This window comes from Mrakia frigida, assembly GCF_051309035.1.
Source record: "Mrakia frigida strain ATCC 22029 unplaced genomic scaffold BDY24scaffold_5, whole genome shotgun sequence".
In the NCBI taxonomy this organism is placed as follows: Eukaryota; Fungi; Basidiomycota; class Tremellomycetes; order Cystofilobasidiales; family Mrakiaceae; genus Mrakia; species Mrakia frigida.
This window is the reverse complement of record NW_027481276.1, coordinates 101,726-121,702: the sequence shown is the minus strand read 5'-3', so window position 1 is coordinate 121,702 and position 19,977 is coordinate 101,726. Positions and strand designations below refer to the sequence as shown.

At 54.3% G+C, this 19,977-nt stretch overlaps 8 protein-coding genes across 8 annotated transcripts in view; 3 read left to right on the top strand and 5 right to left on the bottom strand.

The window, feature by feature from the left end:
- The first annotated feature begins 56 nt into the window (after positions 1–56).
- Positions 57–1,603, top strand: SEC62 (Sec63 complex subunit SEC62). The gene is made up of 7 exons (XM_076639005.1): positions 57–78; positions 143–149; positions 229–331; positions 494–605; positions 728–881; positions 1,031–1,237; positions 1,336–1,603. Exons 1-7 carry the CDS (start codon positions 62–64, stop codon positions 1,546–1,548), a joined length of 813 nt encoding a protein of 270 aa, XP_076499423.1. The 5' UTR covers positions 57–61; the 3' UTR covers positions 1,549–1,603.
- An 869-nt stretch (positions 1,604–2,472) lies between these two features.
- Positions 2,473–3,219, bottom strand: BDY24DRAFT_228113 (cyclin family protein; the record flags this gene model as incomplete). The annotated part of the gene is made up of 2 exons (XM_076636611.1): positions 3,060–3,219; positions 2,473–2,991 (listed from the first exon to the last, which is right to left on the bottom strand). Coding segments are annotated over exons 1-2 (576 nt in total), but the record flags the coding sequence as incomplete, so codon positions are not given.
- Positions 3,220–4,482: 1,263 nt separating this feature from the next.
- Positions 4,483–6,207, bottom strand: DTD1 (D-tyrosyl-tRNA(Tyr) deacylase). Its single transcript, XM_076636610.1, has 6 exons — positions 5,682–6,207; positions 5,512–5,574; positions 5,299–5,427; positions 5,159–5,223; positions 4,994–5,072; positions 4,483–4,912 (listed from the first exon to the last, which is right to left on the bottom strand). Exons 1-6 carry the CDS (start codon positions 5,722–5,724, stop codon positions 4,587–4,589), a joined length of 705 nt encoding a protein of 234 aa, XP_076499421.1. The 5' UTR covers positions 5,725–6,207; the 3' UTR covers positions 4,483–4,586.
- A 106-nt stretch (positions 6,208–6,313) lies between these two features.
- Positions 6,314–8,856, top strand: BDY24DRAFT_368615 (uncharacterized protein; the record flags this gene model as incomplete). The annotated part of the gene is made up of 5 exons (XM_076638029.1): positions 6,314–6,453; positions 6,977–7,085; positions 7,183–7,254; positions 7,379–8,209; positions 8,353–8,856. The coding sequence occupies 5 exons, from the start codon at positions 6,314–6,316 to the stop codon at positions 8,854–8,856; spliced, it is 1,656 nt and encodes a 551-aa protein (XP_076499420.1).
- A 921-nt stretch (positions 8,857–9,777) lies between these two features.
- BDY24DRAFT_336969 (CybS family protein) lies at positions 9,778–10,578 on the bottom strand (the record flags this gene model as incomplete). The annotated part of the gene is made up of 2 exons (XM_076637257.1): positions 9,778–10,171; positions 10,307–10,578. 2 exons carry the CDS (start codon positions 10,576–10,578, stop codon positions 9,778–9,780), a joined length of 666 nt encoding a protein of 221 aa, XP_076499419.1.
- A 1,135-nt stretch (positions 10,579–11,713) lies between these two features.
- On the bottom strand, positions 11,714–12,235 carry ISA1 (Fe-binding Fe/S cluster assembly protein ISA1; the record flags this gene model as incomplete). The annotated part of the gene is made up of 3 exons (XM_076637264.1): positions 11,714–11,776; positions 11,856–11,889; positions 11,997–12,235. Coding segments are annotated over 3 exons (336 nt in total), but the record flags the coding sequence as incomplete, so codon positions are not given.
- A 688-nt stretch (positions 12,236–12,923) lies between these two features.
- Positions 12,924–14,676, bottom strand: BDY24DRAFT_378970 (MMtag domain-containing protein). Its single transcript, XM_076639004.1, has 6 exons — positions 14,457–14,676; positions 14,287–14,364; positions 14,164–14,177; positions 13,785–14,017; positions 13,320–13,652; positions 12,924–13,167 (listed from the first exon to the last, which is right to left on the bottom strand). Exons 1-6 carry the CDS (start codon positions 14,494–14,496, stop codon positions 13,068–13,070), a joined length of 798 nt encoding a protein of 265 aa, XP_076499417.1. The 5' UTR covers positions 14,497–14,676; the 3' UTR covers positions 12,924–13,067.
- Positions 14,677–16,594: 1,918 nt separating this feature from the next.
- Positions 16,595–19,977, top strand: part of BDY24DRAFT_227849 (P-loop containing nucleoside triphosphate hydrolase protein) — an 8,160-nt gene continuing 4,777 nt past the window's right edge. The window contains exons 1-16 of the mRNA XM_076636609.1: positions 16,595–17,044; positions 17,246–17,255; positions 17,385–17,601; positions 17,719–17,843; positions 17,912–17,954; positions 18,033–18,153; positions 18,216–18,320; positions 18,406–18,411; positions 18,491–18,613; positions 18,695–18,724; positions 18,854–18,919; positions 19,033–19,058; positions 19,165–19,308; positions 19,383–19,426; positions 19,533–19,714; positions 19,840–19,903. Of these exons, the coding sequence (XP_076499416.1) occupies positions 16,741–17,044; positions 17,246–17,255; positions 17,385–17,601; positions 17,719–17,843; positions 17,912–17,954; positions 18,033–18,153; positions 18,216–18,320; positions 18,406–18,411; positions 18,491–18,613; positions 18,695–18,724; positions 18,854–18,919; positions 19,033–19,058; positions 19,165–19,308; positions 19,383–19,426; positions 19,533–19,714; positions 19,840–19,903 (1,610 nt within the window). The 5' untranslated portion in view covers positions 16,595–16,740. The remainder of the gene's footprint in view (positions 17,045–17,245; positions 17,256–17,384; positions 17,602–17,718; positions 17,844–17,911; positions 17,955–18,032; positions 18,154–18,215; positions 18,321–18,405; positions 18,412–18,490; positions 18,614–18,694; positions 18,725–18,853; positions 18,920–19,032; positions 19,059–19,164; positions 19,309–19,382; positions 19,427–19,532; positions 19,715–19,839; positions 19,904–19,977) is intronic.

The following is a 19,977-nucleotide window of genomic DNA, read 5'->3' as shown; positions in this document are numbered from 1 at the left end:
TCTGACCTGAGCTCGTCGAGCTCACTCGCTCCTCGCCCCTTCCTTCTCTCCACCGACCACGATGATGGAAGATCAGCAGTTCGTCCATCCGCTCTTTCGCAGCTTTCAGACGTATCACTGACGCTTTCCTCATCTCCTACAGGAAAAACGTAAGCTCTGAGATGTCTACTATGACTGTGAAACGTCACTGATCTCGCCCTTCTTCTTCCTCGCTGGCATCCTCTTCAGGCCACCCCCGAGCAACGAAACGTCGTCAACTTCCTTCGAGCAAAGACTGGACCCAAGATCAGAAGTGGGCTACTGAACGGGAAGAGAATAGATTACTTCAAGGGTGAGTCTCGACCTGTAGGAGCAACGTGGGAGAGCTGAGGGGGAGGAGGAGGAAGGGAGGGAAGGAGGAGGAAGGACGCGCAAAGGATGAGCTTCGACTCTGAGTCTCTTCGCCCCATCCTCGTACTGATACAATCCCTCTGTCCTCTTTTTGGTTCTACAGGTAAGGGAGCTATCAAAGCGCTCCTCTCCCCCGAATTCGCCAAGCAGAAGAAGGTCCCAAAGGTCACCACTGAGGAGGAAGCCGTCGCCTTGCTTCATTCCATCATTCCCTTGTTCGTCCCTTCGCTTCCTTCCTTCTCTGCCCTTCGGCCTCGACTTCGAGGTCCTCTTGCTGCTTGAGATTGCTCTCTAGTGACTTTCTCTGACCTCCTCCCCTTGCTCTTCGTGTCCACAGAGCCTTCTTCCTCCGAGTCATTCGTTCAGCCGAAGGATCCCCCAAAACCCTTCAGATCAACCCTCAACAAGCCTTCACTCCAGACGGTCTCGACTACTACGCATGGTTCTATGAGGGAAGCCAGTTCTGGACCTTGGTCGGTGGGCTTGGAATGGTCAGTACACTCTCGCACTCTTCCTTCAACCATCACCTCGAGCCTTGAGCTCGCCCTCCTTCCTTCTTCAGTTTGAGCTTGAAGCTCATGTCTTTGCCCAATCTTGAGAGCTCAAGCTGACTCCTGCTTCCTTCGTCTCGTCATCGCAGGTTCTCGTCATGCTCTCAGTAGTCATGTACCCCCTCTGGCCCTACACTCTCCGTCTAGGAGTCTACTACTTGTCGATGGGAGTCCTCGTCCTCCTCGGTCTCTTCTTCGCCATGGCCATCCTTCGTCTCATCTTCTACGTCATCACTCTCCTCGTCGCCAAACCTGGAATCTGGATCTTCCCCAGGTTGTTCGAAGATGTCAGCTTCGTGAGTACCCTTCCCCGACTTTCGACGCTTCGTTTCTCGCTCGAGCTCACACGTCGTTCTCTTCTCTCTTCCTCTCCTCGTTCGTTTCTGTTCCTCAGATGGATTCTTGGACACCTCTGTGGGGCTGGGACGTCCCACCGAAGAAGAAGAAGGCTTCGTCCGGCAAGGACAAGTCCTCCTCGTCGACCTCGGACAAGAAGGGAAAGAAGAAGAAGCTCGTCGATGGAGGAGCCGACGGGTCAGCGCCAGGGCAGCAGCAGGAGAAGTACAAGGGAGCTACGGTGGAGGAGATCAAGGACGAGGACGAGTAGATTGGTAGTCGAGTTTGTTTCTTGCTTTTGAGAGATTCGGATGGGACGAGACGAACGAGCGCGTCCGACGAAAGAGGGCCTCGAGCTCCCGTTGCTACCCTTGAAGCTCACTTTGTTTGCCGTCTTCTGAACCGCCTTCAGCTGACATTGAGTGAGCTCCAGTAACATCGAGTTTGAGAGGAACAGCGAAAGAACGGCCAAAGTTCCGACGCGTCGTTTCCGGACCTCGAGCGAAAGAAGCGAACATGCGATACGACAGATTTAAGGAGCGACGAGAAGCACAAATCACAGGTCGTGTATAGAAATAAAATCATAGCGTAGGGGAGATGATGAGACCAGGCAGCACGGCTGCAAGACGAAGAATGAAAGACGAAGAGAGAGATCAAGAGGTGAGCCAGTCGTCGATATGCTCGAAAAAGAGTGGGGTACAGATGTAAGCGATCACGTAAAGAAAATCGCAGAGTAAGTCTGAGGAACGGCTGAGAGCAGCAACGAAAGAGATAGGGAGACAAAGAGGCTAAACCCAACAACGAAGCTCACCCGCCTCAGGCGTCCAATCTGGCTCTTCCTTCCCAGCTTCTCCGACCGGCAAGTGCTCCTTCTCGATGAGCCACGAGGAATTTCTCCATGATCGCGTTGGGAGAGAAGTGGGAGTCGTCGATGGGATCCGAAAGGACAATCGTCGAGGTTGCCATGTCCAGACCCGAGGGAGGAGAGAGAGGAATGGGAGTGAATGGGCTCGATGGCGAGGGGAAATAGGATGATCTGGATGAAGAGGTCGAGGAGTAAGAAAGGGAGGGGCCCAGAGGGTAGGACGCAGGAGGATCGGTCGAGGGGAGGGAGGAGGAGGAGAAGGCGCGGGACGCGACTGGAGTGAGGGGTGGGGACGAGAGGTAGTGGTTCGAGTAATTGTTGTGGAGTTCTCGCTGGAGGAGTCAAATGGTTTGAAAGAGCCTGGTCAGTGAGGGTGGTTGATTTCAAGGAGAAAAAGTGAAGAAGAGGGAAGCGGAGGACCTGGGCTTCGGTTCGTTCTTCTTCGCCTCGGGCGGGGAGAAGCTTTGCGAGAAAGCTGAAACTCACCTCGATCTCGAGCACATCCTCAACAGTAATGATCACTTCCCAACCGAGAAACTGTAACATCTCCGCCTCGATCAAGTTGATCTGACGATGAGTGAGTCCGTCCACAGGCCGTCCGACAATTGACCAACTCTCGTTAGAGAAAGGCGAGTCCGAGAGTTGCTTGTGTGCGACCATGAAAGCTGCGAGAAATAGCCTGTGTCCTGACATGGCGTGATGATGAGGGTTTAGGGTGTGAAGGCGACGAAGGAGGACGAGGGAGGCAGTGAGGACGGCATCCTCGAGTTGCGTTCGGTTGAGCGTGTGACTGATGAAGGCTTCGAGCGAGAGCTTGTCGGTCGGAGGGCAGTTGAACATCGCGTTGATCTGGGTAATGACGAAAGTTTCAAGAGTCAGAGCTGAAAAAAGATCGCCTGAGGAGAGAGAGAACTCACGAATCGAGCAGGAGCAGCGACTCTCTCCTCCTTCTCGTGCCACACGACGAACGTCATTTTCGAAAGAGGGAGAGGGTTGACTAGGAGGAGGCGAACTTTGATGATTACAGAGGATAGGCTGGAAATGGAAGCGTAGAGTAGAGAGGGGGGAGAGGGAGAAAGGGAGAGAGAAGGGGAGGGGAAGCTGGTCGTTGGGGATGAAGAGACGATCAGGCGAGCACCGATTTCGGAAGAGATTTTGATCCCACATAGACGGCTCCGGCGTTATTTGATGAGCAGGGTGTAGGATCGGGAGGGGTTCGAAGGGAGCAATCTGAGTTTTAGAGCGGCTGCCGCGTCGTCGTCAGAACGGAGGAATGAAAGACGCGTCCGCTCCGACTCGCCTGTTCTCCCCACCACTCGGACAGCACGGAAGACGTTCCTGTGGGGGTGCATCCTGTTCTGTTGGAAGGAACGGGGAAGAGAAGGTGAGGCACTCATCCTAGAGATCGCAGGCGGCGGCAGCCTTTGGTTGCTTGGTTTCAGAGCTCGCGTGGAGACTGAATTTGCTGCCGTTCTCGGATCCGTAGAAGACCTGCGGTGAATCGGAGCAGAAGAGGGCGGCACCATCAGCTTCCGAAAATCATACACTTGAGATAGGGAAAAGAGCTTGCTTTCTTGAACGGAAAAGCTGGGATGAAGAAACAACAACAACGGAGGTATGTAGGCATCGAGTGGAACTACCCGTCCAGAGACCAAGGCTGGGTGCTGAAGGCCCATCTCCAAGGCACAGAACGGGAAGGGATCAGTTGCTTACCTGTTGCTGATGAGCTGATGAGTCGTAGTAGGGTGCTTTAGGCTCCCGAGAGAAGAAGCTCGCCTGCGGTGAAACGAATCGAGAAGCCACGATCAGCATACGTGGAAGAAGGCACAGAGTCGCTCGGAAGCTTTCGAACTAATAGAGTCATCTATGAGTGCTCACCTTCGTAAATAGCGTCTCCAAATAATGTAAGAGGGCTGGTCGACTCCATGAGTTACTGCTTCGCTGAAGCTCAAGCACTCTCCTCTCGATCGTCTGAGTCGAATTTTCGAAGGTAGCTTTCTGGGAAGAGCTTTAAAATAGGGAGTTTGTACGAGACTCAACCCTCGAGTGTTGTCTTTACCAAGGGTTCTGAAGGTGCCGCACAGGATGAACGAAGGAGAATCGACGTCGCGGTCCGATCGACCCTTTTCCTTCTTTGCCGCGCCGTCCCAAAGAATCGTCACAGCTCACTCACACTCAAGACTAAAACCATCACGAGATGGCTGAAGAAAGAGAGGGGGAAAGAGAGGGTAAGAATCAGCTTCCAGTTTCCTTCCGAGTGTGCGAGAGAAGACTTGGACTGGCTCACCTCGAAAGCGACGCGACGAGCCTTCGTTCCAGCTCTCTCGCAGCTCAATCGTCCCGCCTGATTCTACTCCAGAACGCCTCGAGAAGCGTGAATGACAACATGCATAAATTACGTACTACTACTCCCAAGTGTCTTTCTATTCCTCCTTCCCGTTCTTCTACCCTCCCTTCGATCCAGCGACCTCGAGCTCCAGCTGCTCCCCTCCCTTCTCCACCACCTCCACCTCTACCTCCAATGGAGTCGTCGTCGTCACACTACTACTGATAGCGGCGAGTTCACGAAGCTTGGCCTGATCGAAAAGGGTTCCCTTGTTCTTCTTCTTGTCCTTCTTGACGGAGAGAGCGGGAAGGTTGGTCGAAGAAGAAGAGGAGGGAGTGGAGGTCGTCGAGGAAGAGGCTGGTTTGGGTTCTTTGGTATCGAGAAGGACTGTTACTGGTCCATCGTTGATCGACATGACGTCCATCATGGCTCCGAATCTGCCGTCTGGGTAAGAAGGAAAGAGAAAGGGTCGTCAGAGAAACGAAAGCGTCGAGCGACGACCTTTGGAGAGAAGAGAAGACGTGCCTTTGATCTTTGCTGGGTCGTAACTCTTGCCCAGAGCAGTGAGGAAGTCGTCGTACATCGATTTAGCGTCCGTTGGGTTCTAGGTCGAAAAGCAGGAGGCGATGAGGTCAGTCAAAGAGAGGGAAGCGGGGGACGCGTTCGAGCTTGGTGCTCGTAGAAACTCACCATCGCGTGGTGAAAGTCCAGCTTGGCTCCTCGTTGGGTACGAGCTAAAAGGGTGAACTGCGAAACTATCAAGGGGAGACCCAATCAGCCCGTGAGGAGGGAAGAAGGACGGAGAGCAGGAGGGAGGATGAGCTAGTCACCGCAGAGAATCTGGCCTTCGATGTCCTTCACAGTTGACTTCCAGTCTCCAGTAGCTGGAGGTGGTGGAGGAAAGATCTTGATAGAGAGAATCTTCTTGATGAGAGAGGCGAGGTCTGCTGGAGTATCGTCTGTTTGAAGGAGGAAAAGACACGTCGGTGAAGGGCGGAGGTCAAGATCGAGCTGCAGCAGAACAGTCTGGAAACTTCACGAACCGTGACCTATTCCAATGAGAGCCAGTAGCCCGTTAGAAATTTGAGAGATGACGACTCCATCCACTGTTCGAAAGAGCGGAAGATGGAAGGGAAGAAGGGGAGGAGGAGAACGGTGAGCTTTGATTTTCCGGTTTCGAGCTTCTACGAGCTTGTTTTCACGACCTACTGACCTGTTACCGAAGCAGCTTTGACGCGAGTGATGACTGCTTTCATTTTAAGAGTCCGAAAAGCAAGCTGAAAGAGAGTCGGGTCGAGGTCGAAGTCGAGGTCAAAGGAAGGAAGGGAAAGAAGGTGACTCGCGTGAGGTTGTTCTGAGAGCTGCTGATGGAGCTACAAGGAGAAAGGAAGCACAAAAAAGGTGAGATTAGAGTCCGAGGACTATAGAGCTCTGGGCGGCGAATTTGCACGCAAAAGTAAGAAAAACTGAGCGCACTTGGATGAGGGTTCTGGGGAGCTTCTGAGCTCGCCTTCCTTTTACCTCTTTCCTTTCGAACGACCTCGATTTCGTTCTCTTCCCTCCCAACGCCCACGCGACTCCGTCCTTCGACTTATACACAAAACGTGAGTTAACCCTCTTCTACTCCTTCCTATGTTCTCCTAGCTCCTCGCCAGTCAGCGGAGAGAGAGAGGCGAAGAGAGAAACCTTCCTTCAGATCCATCGCTCTTGAAGCTGACCACCTTTTCCTTCTCTTCCTCTCTTCCTCCTCCTCCTCCCTCTTCTTCACTCTCTTCAGCTCAAAAAAATCTACCCAACCTCTTCCCCTCCCTCTCTCCCCACCAACCTTTCAACCTCCCTCTCCAAATGTCTGCCCCCACCTCTTCCACGCCCTCAGTGAACGGAGCCTCGCCAGCTCCTGCTGCTCCCTCCTCCTCCACCACCCCTGCCTCAAAGTCTTCCATCTCTTCGACCGATGTTGGATGGCAGTTCGTTCCTCAGTACTAGTAAGTCTATCCTCTCCTCTTTCTACGCCTTTCAGCTACGTTTGCATCTCTGTTGAGAGACGAGAGAAGGCTCGGGAAACGCGAAGAAGGAGCAGCTCGAGGTCAACCAGCCGAGAGCTCGTCTTCGTTGCGAGAAGCCTTTCTTCTGGCTGTCCTCTATATCAGAGCTTCAGCTGTGGATAGGCTGTAGGGGGGCTGTCGTCTTCTTGAGCTCAGCTTAGGAAGATTTGCTGCCAATGGGAGAGAGGGCAAAGCTTTTGCCGAACGACCTCTCAGCTCGTCTCACTTGACTTTTCCTTCCTCTCTCCTCCCTTCCCTTTCTCCTCCCTCTCACTCTTTCCTCGTACTCTCGCTCGAGAGCTCGAGGTCATCACCGATATCAAGTTCCACCGCCGCCGATCGTCTTCTTTTCGCTGCCTCCTCCTCCCACTGGGCATCTTGCTTTTTCTGCTTCCATCGCGCGACCTTCGAGCTGACCTTTTCCCTTCCTTCCTTTTCCTTCTCTTTCTCTTCCTTCCAATAGCAACTTTGTCAATAAACACCCTCAACGTCTTCACTGCTTCTACACCAAGCAGTCCACTTTCATTCACGGTACTGAGGGAGAGGACGGCCTTCACTCCTCTGGTCAGCAGGTCAGTGCTCTCCAATCGAGCTCTCCTCGTCGATTCGCTTTCGTTCGCCCTCGTTCTGACCTTCGCTCGCAACTCTTTTTGCTTTGGCCTTTACCAGGATATCCACCAGAAGATCCTTTCGATTGGTTTCAAGGACTGCAAGGTCTTCATCCACTCTGTCGACTCTCAGGTTCGTTCTCCTCCTCCTCCTCCTCCTTCTTCACGACGCCTCGAACTCTCGAGCTCGACTCCCATCATCCATCGCTCTCTTTTCATAAAGCTGACTTTCTCCCTCTTCTTCTCATTCCTCTCAGCCCTCGGCCAATGGAGGTATCATCATCCAGGTCATCGGAGAGATGTTCAACGACGAGGGACCCTGGCGTAAATTCGTTCAGACCTTCTTCCTCGCCGAGCAGCCCAACGGGTACTTCGTCCTCAACGACATCTTCCGGTTCCTCAAGGAGGATACCGTCGCCGACGACGAGGAGACCGCTCCTTCGGAGGCTTCCGCTCCTGCGCAGATCGAGGCTCCCAAGGCTGAGGTCGCCACTCCCGCTCCTGCTCCCGTCGCCGTCGAGGAGAAGAAGGAGGTCGCTCCTGCCCCCGTCGCCGCTGCCGTAGAGGAGAAGGTCGCTCCCGCCGTCGTCGAGGAAAAGAAGGAGGCTCCCGCTCCCGTCGCTGAGACCTCCATCGAGGAGAAGACCAACAACCCTGCTCCCGAGATCGAGTCCTCCCTCCCTGTCGTCGACGTCGTCCCTGCTCCCATCGTCACTGAGGAGTCCAAGCCTGCCGTCGTCGCTCCTACTCCTGCTCCCGCCCCTACCCCCGCTCCCGTCCCTACTCCTCCCACCGCTCCCAAGGTCGCCGCTCCTCCTCCTCCTCCCGCTGCTCCCGCCGCTCCTCCTGCTCCCAAGACCTGGGCTTCCCTCGCTAAGTCGTCGGCTGGAGGATGGGGACAACTCGCTGCTTCCGCTCTCGGAGTCAGCTCCGCCGCTACTTCTGCTCCCGCTGCGAAGGACGCTCCCGCTTCGGCTCCTGCGAAGGAGGCTGGAGGAGCGAAGGAGACCAACGGTCGAGCTCCTGGAGGACGAAGCCCTGCCGCTGAGGCTGCCATGAGCGTTACTACTGCTCAGTGCTTTGTTAAGGTACGTTCTACAAACCTTTTCACTGCTATCCTCTTTTCCTTCGAGCCCGAAAAACGAACTGCTTCGAGCCTCGTCGCGTCCATCCGAGCTCACGTCCTCTCGAATCTCGTTCGCTGACGTTTGTTTCCTCTCTTTTCTTCCAGCTCGCCAACTGGGCCGGTGACCGAGAGACCTCCCTCGACACCGAGGTCCTCAAGAACGTCTTCGAGACCCGCTTCGGACGAGTCAAGGAGCTCGAGATCGTCAAGCAGAAGGCCTGCGCCTTCCTCGAGTTCCACTCGGTCGATGCCGCTCGAAAGGCCATCCTCGCTTCGCTCCCCGTCCAGCAGGGAGGAGAGGGAGGAATCAAGGTTGAGGATCAGGGACGAGTGAACGTTGAGGTTAGGAAGGAGAAGTCCGAGAGGGGGAACGTTGGAGGAGGAGGAGCCGTTGGAGGAGCTCGACCTCCCAGGCCTGAGAGGAACGAGTCTGCTGGTGCTGGAGGAGGAGGAGCTCCTCGGGGTGGAGCTGGTCGAGGTGGAAGGGGTGGAGGAGAGGGTCGAGGTGGAGGAGGAGGAGGAGGAGGAGGAGGAAGGGGAGGACCCAGGGGAGGAAGGGGAGGAGCTGGAGCTCAGCAAGGGGGTGCTCCCGCTCCTGCTGCTAAATAGAAAGCGTTTCGTTCGTGTTCCGCTTTTGCTTTAGTGTTTTCTTTTCAGCCGCTTTTATCTTCCCTCTTCGTTGTTCAGTTTAGTAGTCGGAGGGTGGTCGGTTTCGTTGCTTTTGCTTTTCGCTTTCCTTTTTTTGTGTTTCGTTGGGTTGTCGTCGACGCGTTCTCTCTCTCTCTCTCTCTCCCTCCCTTCATTTTTTTTTCCATCACCCCACCTCCCCACGCACGCTGTCTGTTTATCTTTACAATCCTCCACCCCACAAAAAAGGCCTTTCTTTCCCTTCGCTTTTCGCAACCCGTTCCTTTCCCTCTCTCTCTCTCCCTTTCCTTTTTCAACCCCTACCTACGCTTTCTTACGATCTCTTCCCCCCGCCCGCCCCCCTCGTCCGGTCTATTTAGAATCGGCTCTCTCTCTCTCTCTCTCTCTCTCTCTCTAAAAAGCTTTTTATTGCGTCTTAATATGTCGCTTGTGCCTCTCAAAACAAACGGACAGAAACAGGAAAGGGAAAAGGGTTCGCGTCGTCTCCACTTCGTTTGAAGCTTTCCGTTCTTACACTTTGACCTCTCGAGGCTGAGTCCAGGCGACACGCAAGGAGACGAAAAGGGATTCCCTTGTCAAGACTGTTGGTGCGTGTGTGTGTAGAGGCGAAACGAGGGAGTCCAAAGAGCGTGCCTCGCGTCGTCGTCGTCAAGATCCCAAAGTCAGCTCGCTCGCTCTACAGGTTGGAAAAGCAAAGCGGCGGTGACTCCAATCTCTCTTCGAGACGTCGACAGGCAAAGAAAGAAAAAAAAAAGCGTCCCATCATAGTAACGGTAAGACCTGAAAGAAAGGAAAATCAACAAAAAAACGAGCTCAATCCAACCTCTCTCAGCTCTCCCCTCCCCTCCCTCTCCACGCTCGCTGCTCTCAAACCTCCCCTCTCTAAGCCTTCCAGAGGTTGGCGACGACCTGGGTCAATCCTGAGGAACCACAACGAACAAAAGGAACCAAAGTCAGCTCGAACGTTTTCGCGTCTTCTCCCTCGTTCGTCCTCTCATCCTCCTCTCCCATTCCTCTCAAGAAAGAAAAAAAAGGGCGACCCCCCCTCCACTCACCAACGTCGTTCGTGTTGAACTCGTACACCCCCCAGAGCGCACCCACGGACGCGGCCCTGATGAACCAGGCGCACGCGGGCCCGAGGACGGGGAACTTTCGCTTGTGAAGGTAGTCGGTCAAGGAGGCGTCGAACCCGATGTGCGAGTGGAGGACCAAGGTGGCTCCGAGGACTCCGTCGAAGATGGGGTGGGCGGAGGTGGAGAGCATGAAGGAGGTGGCGCTGCAAGGGAGGGGAGGGAGGGAGGGAAGGAAGGAAGGAAGGAGGGGAGGGAGACGAGAGAGAGAGAAAGAGGTCAGCGACGAGTTCTGTCGAGGGTCAAAAGGGACGTTAATAGAGGGAAGCGTGGGTACTAACGTCAAAGGAACGAGAGCAACGCAGAGGAGTCGCTCGAACTGCCAGTGCTGAGATCCGTGCGATTTGGAGGGAGGAGGGAAGGTGGTGGCATCGTTGACGGTTCCGATGAGGACGGCTGCCGTTCGTGGGATGAGATAATCGAGACGGAAGACGAAGGCGAAGTCAGCTATCTGTGCTATCTTGTGTGTTCGAAAAGAAAAGGATGGAAGTCGAGAGAAACAAGAAGGGAGGGAGGGAAGGGAGCGAAAGGGTCGACGTCGTCTCGAAAGCATGTGTGTGAGCTCGATTTTCGGTCGTCCCCTCCTTTCCCCCAGAGCTGGGTCGAGGAGCGACAGAGCATCTTTGTCGAGTGTTCTCTGCTGCTCGAACGAAAGCCAGTGTGCTGTCGAGGGTCTAGTAGCAAAACGAAGGAAAGGGAGAGCAAGAAAGGCAGAAGAGCCAACCGATATCACCCGGTTCTCGTTCGCTCCTTCCCTTCCTCACCTCCCTTCCCTTCATCCTCGTCCTCAAGCGTGCGAGCTCAGGCTCGAGAGCCTTATAGAGACGCTCCACCCTCGCCCCAAAGCCCCAGCTCCTGCCCATTCAAGCCCAATCCACGAACAGAAGGAAAAGAGAAAGAGGAAAGGTTGAAACTCACGTCCTCCAGGAGTGTACTCGTTGATCTTCTTCTCCATCAACTCCTGACCAGCGTTCAGAGCAGGGCTCGCAGAGGAAGAAGCTGCTGGCTTGACAGAGGCTGCAGGTCCGTCACCAACGTCGTTCGAGCAAAAAAGAGAGAAAGCAAAGGGGAAAAAGCCGAACATCAGCGACCTGACTCTCTCTCTCTCTCCCTTCCTTCCTCCTCCTCTTGGGATTCGTTCGACTCACACGTCTGCAAAGATCGAGAGAAAGCGAGCAGCGAGGAAGGTCGAGAAGCAGCAGCGACACGGGAGCGGAGGGCGGAGGGGAGCATGCTGGGCTGGAAAGAAAGAAGGAGGGAGGAAGGGAGGGAGGGAAGGGAAGGGATGGGAAGGGAGGAGTTGGTGGTCGTTGAGGTTGAAGGAGGCAGAGAGGGGAGAGGGACCAATGAGAACGGAGTTAAATCTAGCAGCTCGTTTTTTTGGGATCTATGCGTTTTGAGAAGCTGAAATTTGCTTGGACTCGGAGTCTGATGAGATCGTTCGGGGGTGAATTTTTCGAAGGTTCTCCACGAGAAAGGGAGGAAGGCAGGAGAGCAGGAGAGAAGAGGGTCATGATTTCATTACTACGAGACGAGAAGAGGAGCGAACGAGAGAGAGGGAGCGTGAAAGGGATCGAAACCAAAGTAGATGAGAGAGAACGTCCTGAGGTATCTAGTGAGCGACGTTGAAGGATTCTGGAAGAGAGAGAGAGAGAGAGAGGGTCGGTCAGTCTGATCCGAGAGATGGCCTATCGGACGGAGGAGCGATTGAAACGCGAGTCACGATGCTCACCTCCACAGCCGCAAGCGTCCTGTAAGATTGAAGAAAGAAAGGTTAGCTTTTGAGAGGATAGAGATGAGAATGCAGAGGAGAGATGAGAGGGTACGAACAACGATGTTAGGGTTGGTGAACACGAACTTAGCACTGAACGAGTCGAATCAATCAACCAAAGATCGGTCAGCTCTCTTCCCTCTCCCTCCTCTCCTTTCCTTTCCTCCCAGATCGATCCCTATCTATGCCCAGTCACTCACCTCAATCGATCCTCCACCCAATCCATCTCACTCCCAATAATCGTCATCAAAGCCTTGGAGTCAATCACGACCTTGACTCCGTCCTGCTCTACGACGTCGTCGAGTTTCCCGGGCGCATCGACGTATTCGAGGTGGTAGGCCATCCCGGCGCATCCTTTCGTTCGGACTCCGATTCGGAGGAGGGAGGAGGAAGGTCCAGCGGCGAGCTCCCGGAGGTGGTCGAGGGCGGTGGAGGTCTGCAGGCAGGGAGGAAGGGAGGAGAGGAGGAGGAGGAGGAGGGAGGAGGGAGGGGGTTGGGGACGTCAGCGAGAGAGAGAGAGAGAGTTAAGAAGGGGTTTATCCACTTTTGTAAGGAAAGTAGAAGAAGAACAGATGCTCACCATAGTAATAGCAGCCTTCCTAGCTCTAGGCAGTTTCCTAGCCGTCCTCTTGACAGCAGAAGGAGAAGCAACGACGTTGACCTCGTCTCCTCCGGTTAAACCTCCTGCTCTCTCCTCCTCCCTTCCCTTCCCTTTGAGATCCTTCTTGGCTCCCATCAAATGGTTCGACATAGCGAGATCCATAGACAGGTTGGTGGAAGAATGGGACTGGATGGATGGCGAGGAAGAAGGAGGGAAGAGCGAGAAACTCCTTCGCACCGAGGAGAGAGCGAGGAAGGGGTGGCGAGAAGAGGAAGCGATAGAGGAGCACGAGGAGGGAGAGAGGTGAAGAGCTGAGCGGAGGAGGGAGGGCGTCAGGGTGGTGGCCATGGTTTTGCTGTATAGAGGTTTCAGTTGGAGAGAGACAGAGGGAAGATGTAGTTGAGAGTCAAGAAGGTGGTCCGACGACGGAGGAGTTTCGAGGCAGATGGGGGAGGAGAGGAGGGACAGCCAATGGAAAGAGTTCGTTTCTTTTCCCCTTTCTTCTGAGAGACAGAAGAAATCGAGATCAATCAAAGGATTCATGAATCTTCGAGACATCCTCCGACCAAGAACGAAACGAAACGAAACGAAAACCCGTTGGGGGGGCATGGAGAAACGAAAAATGCAAGCTTGCTTTGCTCTGAAGAGAGAGAAAACGTTGAGAGCTGGATCACCTCCCCCAGCTAGCTCTCCCAGGTTCCTCTCGACGGTTGTGCTGGGTATCCCATCGTTTCCTCTGCATCTCTCGTTCCGCTTCCGGGTCGTAGGGACTGATTTCAGAGAGGGAGGGGAAAAGAAAAGAAAGAAAGAAAGAAACGCTCGGCGCGTCAGTTCAAAAAACGAGTCTCTCTTTCTCTCGCTCTTCTTTCTCCCCACCTCCTCGACACTTGATTCGGCAAAGGAGGAAAACGATTGCACTCACGCATCAATCCTCCGTCCACCTTCACTTCCTCTCCCTCCTCCTCCTCCAGGACCTCCCCTCGCAGAAGGAGGACTCCTCTCCCCTCGATGATGATCCCTCCGCGACCGCTCAGGCGAACGAGACCTCTCCCTCTCCCTCTCCTTCCCAGATCGCTTCGAGGGAGGAGATCCCGATTCTCGGTGGTGGTGGGTGTGGTGGTGGTGGTGCGAGGAGGAGGAAGTAGTAGGAGGTGGGGCGTCGAGAGGGAGGGGATCCTTTCCTTTGGCGACTCGTCGTTCCGCTTTGAGTTGAGCTTTGATTTCGGATTTGATCTGCTTTTCGGCGTGGCGCTCACTGGGGAAGGGTAGAGAACGAAGAGTCGAGGTCAGTAAGGGAGGTGAGGAGGAAAAGGAGGGTAGAGGAGGACGAGCGGTCGAAGCGAGCTCAGCCTTCCTCTTAAGACAGACATTAGAACTGGTTACTCACGCCTTCCTCTTAATCTTCTCCTCCCGTTCCTTCTCCTTCTGCTCCTCGCTCTTCTTCACCTCGATCGAGTTGGATCCTGATCCTCCTCCCGCTGAACGGTCGGCAGGAGCGAATCCGAGAGCTACAGCGAGAGCGTCCTCCTCGGCTTCCTTGATAGCCTTGATCTCCGCTTTCCGAGTGGCAGCAGCGTCAGTGTCCTCGCCGTCTTTGGCGTACCAGTGGATGTCCTTGTTCTGTTTTTGGGAGGGAGGGGAGAAGGAAGGGAGGGAGGGGTCGAGCGAGAGGTCAACATCCTTCGTTTGAAAGCTCAAGGAAATGGGCGCTGAAGCTCCTTCGAGAGAAGAGGTGATGATTAGGAGTAAAGGGAGGGGGTACGAACCTTCTGCCATCGACCTGCAAGAAGCAAGGATGTGAAAAGAAGAGGAGGAGAGGTGGATGGTGAGCTGGTTCGTTTCCTTCCTTCCTTCCTTCCCTCCCTCCCAACGAGCTCGAGCTCACTCACCAGCAGGAGCCAAGACGGAATGGCCGAGGTAGTGCTCTCGGTCCTTATCGGAAACGACATCCTTCCACTTGAATTCGGCTGTGAAAAGAGAGAGAGAGAGGAGAGAGGTCAGTTGAGCGAGGCGAAGGGAGGGAAGGGAGAGGGAGGTGGTGGGAGGATCGAAAGCTGACCTGCTCCTCCTCGAGTTCCTCCACGAGTGGGTTCGTACATGGTCTTGGAAGTTGATGGAGATAAGGTTCGAAAGCGGAGATGAGTTACTGGAAAGGACGAGAGGAAGGGGAAGAGAGGGGAAGATGCGGTTTTGGGGAGAAGGGATGAAACCGACGAGCTCACAAGTTCGTTCAATCAAGTTCTCCTTTTTCCTGAGGTTTTTCCGTGATTTACGTCGATGAACTACGTTCTACTTCAAAAAGAGAGGGGTAGACAGGCTGGACCTTCGTTGAAGTTACTCAGAAGAAACAGCTACACTCGGATCTCGTCCGTTGAACCGACGCGTCGTTGATCTCGTTGGATCTCCCTTCCCTGCCCTCTTACTGGCTTCCGACTCCCCCTCTTGACTTTCTTGTGAGCTGGTTCCAGAGCGAGAAGAAGTCATGATAAGTGGGCAGAGGTGGGTCGTAAGGGGCGGCGCGAAAAAGTTACAAAGATCCGGAATCGAGGAGAGTGCAGAAACAAAAGCAAAGAGAGCTGTACAACTAAGAAGGATATGAGTTATCCACACACAGAGAAAGTAAGAGAAAAGGCAAACTACGAAGGCGAGGCGAAGCTAATAGGGGGGAGACGATCGAAGGGACGAGGTGTTCGTTTTGGGTTGTAGAAGAGGGCCGACGCGTTGGGGAGGACAAAGGGAGAGGTGGGAGTAGGATGACCGTCCGAGGAGCCGGTGGAGGAAGACTCGTTCGATCCAAGTGATGAGGTGGGGGAGATGTCGATGAGTGGAAGGAGTGGAGTGAGGGGAGAGGGAAGCGACGCGTTGAGCTTCAGGAGGGGAGTCGAGAGAGGAGAGAGTAAGAAGTGGGTTGTGAGATAGTCGTAAAGTATTAGCTGGAGGCAAAATCATAGAGGAAGCGAGAGGGTCAAGAGTCAGTGGCTTGAAGACGGCCTGGAAGAGACGGCAAAGAATCCAACGCGGCACGAGCGACGCGTCGGAACGAAGAAGAAGCGAAGGAAGTTGCTCACCTCGATCTCTTCCAGTCCTTCTATCGTTCCCGTCAGCGGATCTCAACCACGACCGGGAGGAGTGGAGGATGTCGAGATCGTTGGAGACGGAGGAAGTGAGGAAGGAGGAGGCGACCGCCGACGGGGTTCTCCTTCACGCCCTTCCTCTCCAGCTCGTCCTTCGTCTTCTTGAACGCCTCCCATGGCTTCATCTCTCTCAAACAACTGCGCTGCTGGATAACCCAAGTGGGCTGTGGAAGCGAAAGACGTTGACGGCAAAAATAACAGGAAGAAAAGACAGAGACGACGCGCATCTCGACTCCGGGAAGACCTCTTCGACGGAACGACTCGTCTGCCTCTTCGACCATTCCTCCTTTCGCAGGTTCAGTCCTGACTTTGGTGACGGACTTCGGAGGAACATGTGCTAGGCTCAACTGCAAACGCTCGTTCATCGAAAACTGTCGCGAAACCAACGCGTCGTCTTTCGACGATCAAGCCTCGACCAGAAGCCCATTGCTCGTTCTAGCATCCTCTCGAATGAGAAAATCGATTTCATTATATTCTCTACTTTTTAATCCAGCTCCTCGAAGAAGGAAGAGGGGAGAAGAGGGAACGGGAGGGGGAGAGGAATCTGGAGTCGACCCACTTTCCTCCCTTCAGAAGCTTCTTCCTCTTCAAAGGTAAAGGTCCAAGAGGCTCCGAGATGATGAGCGCAAAAATATATGCTGCTTGAGATGAGAGGCTAATATCTTCTGGGGGAGGGAGAGCGGGAGGGTTCGAGAACGAGAGGATGCGACGGGACGAAGAACGAAAGAGCGGTTTCGGTTCTAGCTCGTTCGTTCTCTCCCTCGTTTGGATATACGGGCTTTTAGACATCGATCGGACTGGAAGGAAGTGCCCAGAAGCACTAAGCGATCATGAGCTCGAACGGTCGAGGGAGTGGGAGGGGGAGGAGAAGAAGAGGTCAAGCGAAAAGCTCGAGAGGCGAGATTTGCTTCGTCCATCACCCGTCTCGATATTTCCTCGCTCTTTGCTAGGGAAACACACTCCAGGAAAATTTAGCAACAACCCCCCTACCTCTCCCTCTTTCTCCTTTCTTTTCACCGGTGTCCTTTTCTCTCTTCTCTCTTGCTTGTCATCTCCCTCTCGTCGCCCCCCGTGTGGCCGCCGCTTCCTCTTGATCAAGCTGTCGGAGGAATAGGCCAACAACACTCGACTAGGGCCCGAACTTCCTTCTCTCTCTTCTGTCTCCCAACCATCACCATCAACAGAATCGATAATCGCGACCAAAGAACGATGTCGGAGAAACCATCCTCCGCTCTCGCTCCCTCCCCAACCCTCTCAACGTCCTCCTCCCCTCCCCAAACGACCTCCGAGAAGCCCACCGCCTCAGCCGCACCCTCCCCGCCTGCCTCCAAACCCTCTCGCTGGTCTCGTAAGGCCAAGGTCTCTCAGCCCACTCCTCTCGATGGAGGAGAGATCGCCGTCGAAGTTGAAGGAGGAGAAAGGCCAGCGTTGAAGGCGGTTCCCTTCTCAGCCCTCTTTCGATACAGCACTCGCTCGGAAATGGCCCTCAACTTCGTAGGACTGATATGCGCTGGTGAGTCTTGAAGCTTCAGGGTATCCAAGTTCAGAGGGAAGAGGGCGGTGGGAAACGAGAGGAGAGGAGAGGGGACGGAGGGAGAGGGAGAGAGCGAGAGAGGATCGGAGGGAAGGAGGAGGAGGTGTGAGCTCGTGGAAATCCAGTTTCTGACCTGCCGTTTTTTTTCGCTTTCGTCGGTGCTTTTCTTTGATCCGACAGCTGCTTCTGGGTAGGCTTCCCTTCTCGTTTCTATGTAGTTTTCGTCGAGAGAGCGAAGGGCCTCGAGATCCCGAACTCGAGCACTGGGCTGAACCTTCCTCCTCCTCCCCTCCCTCCTCCTCTTCTTCTTCCCTTACAGAGCCGCTCAACCTCTGATGACTCTCATCTTCGGAAAGTTGACGGGATCGTTCGCTGATTTCGCTAGCGTCATCGGGAAGCTCCAGGTAACTCCCAACGATCCAGAGCTCATCGCTCGACTCGCCGCAGGACAGATCGAGCTCAAGAGGGTCGCCGCCTTGGATTCTCTGTACCTCACCCTTATCGGAGTTGGAATGTTTTTCGTCACCTACGCTTTCGTGAGTTTACCTTCTGTCTGCGAAGAGGAGGAGAGGTTCAGAGAACAACCGGGAAGGGAGGGAGGGAACAACGCGACCAAAGCTGACCTTGCTTGCGCCTCGTTTTCGCTTTCGTAGATGGGAATCTGGGTCTACACCGGAGAAGTATCGTCCAAGAGGATCAGAGAAAAGTACCTCGAATCGGTTCTTCGTCAAGACGTCGCTTTCTTCGATACTCTTGGAGCGGGCGAGGTTGCTACGAGGTACTTTTCCTCCTCGCCCTCCTTCTCTCCTTCTCCGAGGCTAATCATCCTCTTTTGCTTCCTCTTAGGATTCAAACCGATACTCATCTTATCCAGGAGGGAATCAGCGAGGTTCGTCCCTTCGAAATGGAGAGAACAGCAAGAAAAGACGCGTTGCTGACGGAGCTCACCCCTTTTTCTCCCCCTCAGAAAGCCGCCCTCGTCGTTTCGTACATCTCGACATTCGTGACAGGATTCGCCATTGCCTACGCTCGATCCTGGAGGCTCGCTTTGGCTCTCTCTTCCATCCTTCCTTGCATTGTCGTCAGCGGTAAGTTCGTTCGAGACTTCTGCTTTCCCGTCCCTTTCTGACCTCGCTTCTTTCCCAACTAGGTGGTTTCATGGGAGTCTTCAGTACTAGGTACAAGCAGGCCGCTCTCAACCACGTCGGTGAGAGCGGAAGTCTTGCGGAGGAAGTGATCTCGTCGATTCGAACTGGTTCGTTCTCCCTTCCTCCTCTTTGAGCATCTCCTTGAACGAAAGCTGATCTGTGTCAACGTTCCTCTTCTCTGACCTTTAATAGCCCAGGGTACGTCACACTCATTTTTGGTCCAATTCCTCGTCGAAAGCGACGCTGACCTCGATGCCCGTCTTCTCCCTTTCCAAAGCCTTTTCGATTCAGAAGAAGCTCGCCGTCCTCTTTGACCGCCACGTCGAACCAGCTCTCGGGGTCGGTTTGAAACTCTCGATGGTGATGGGAGTCGGACTTGGAGTGTTTTTCTGGATTATCTGTCAGTTCCGAGCGCGTCTCTCGCAGTCCGGGTCTCGACGCGTCGCTGATCATTTCCTCCTCCTCTCCTTCATCCTTCCAGACTCTGCCTATGCCCTCGCTTTCGCTTTCGGTGAGTGATTTTGCAACTTTTACCAAACCTGCAAGGTCTTCTGATCGGAGAGCACGCTCGAAGGTAACTGACGCTCGACGTTGTTTCGATTTTGTTCTTCTTCTCGTTTGTTCTTCTGCAAACGCATAGGTGGAGTGCTCATCACCGAAGGACGTGCCGATGCTGGTGTGGTGGTGACCGTCTTTCTCAGTATTTGTGAGTTGTCGAGGTCAAAGAGGGGGGAGGAAGGAAGAGAGGCGCGTCGCGGCCGTTCTTCAACCCCGTCCTCGCCGCTGACTCTCTTCGTTGTTCTTCCCATCCTTCCTCAGTGATCGGGTCCTTCTCCTTGGCTCAGGTGAGCTGGCTCGAACTTTCCATTTCTCTTTCGCCACCGTCTCAGCTCGCTCACTTCAAACCCCTCCTCTCCTCTCTCCTTCGTCTTCCCTTCCATCCCTTTCCAGCTCAACCCCGAGCTTCAAGCCATCGCCAACGCTCGAGCTGCTGCCGCCAAGATTTTCGAATCTCTCGACAGAATCCCCACCATCGACAGTCTCAGTGATGAGGGACTCAAGCCCGACGAAGTCATCGGAAACATCGACTTCGAGGTTGGTCTCCTTCTTTCCTCGAACGAGACGAGTCAACTCGAGCTTACTCTTCCTTCACTCTTCTCCCTTTTCAGGATGTGGTTTTCCACTACCCGTCGAGGAAGAACGTACCTATCCTGTTCGTCCAAGCTCACTTCGTTCGACGCGTCTCTGCCGATCTTGAGAAGAATGGCTCTCCCTCTCTTCACAGCTGACTCCTCTTGCCTCCCTTTTTGCGTCAACAGGAAGGGATTGACCGTTCACTTCGAAGCTGGCCAAACTGCTGCTCTCGTCGGATCTTCTGGATCAGGAAAGTCGACCGTCGTCGCTTTGGTGGAACGGTTCTACGATACCATCTCTGGGACGGTGAAGCTCGATGGACGGGATATCAAGACTTTGAACGTCAAGTGGCTTCGTCAGCAGATTGGTGAGCGATGTCTCGGAGCGAGCAGGAGGGAGAGGACGGGGGAAGTCGAGCTCGGAGTCGCAACGCAGGAAACTGCAGCAGTTCGACATCAAACTGACCTCCTTTCTCCTTCATCGGTCTTATAGGTCTCGTCTCCCAAGAGCCAATTTTGTTCGCCGAGTCGGTCCGTGCTAACATCTCTTACGGACTGTGAGTTCGGTTTCTATCAGTCGAGGGCGACGATCTGCGTTCGCTGACCCTTCTTTCCCCCCCCCCCCCCCCCC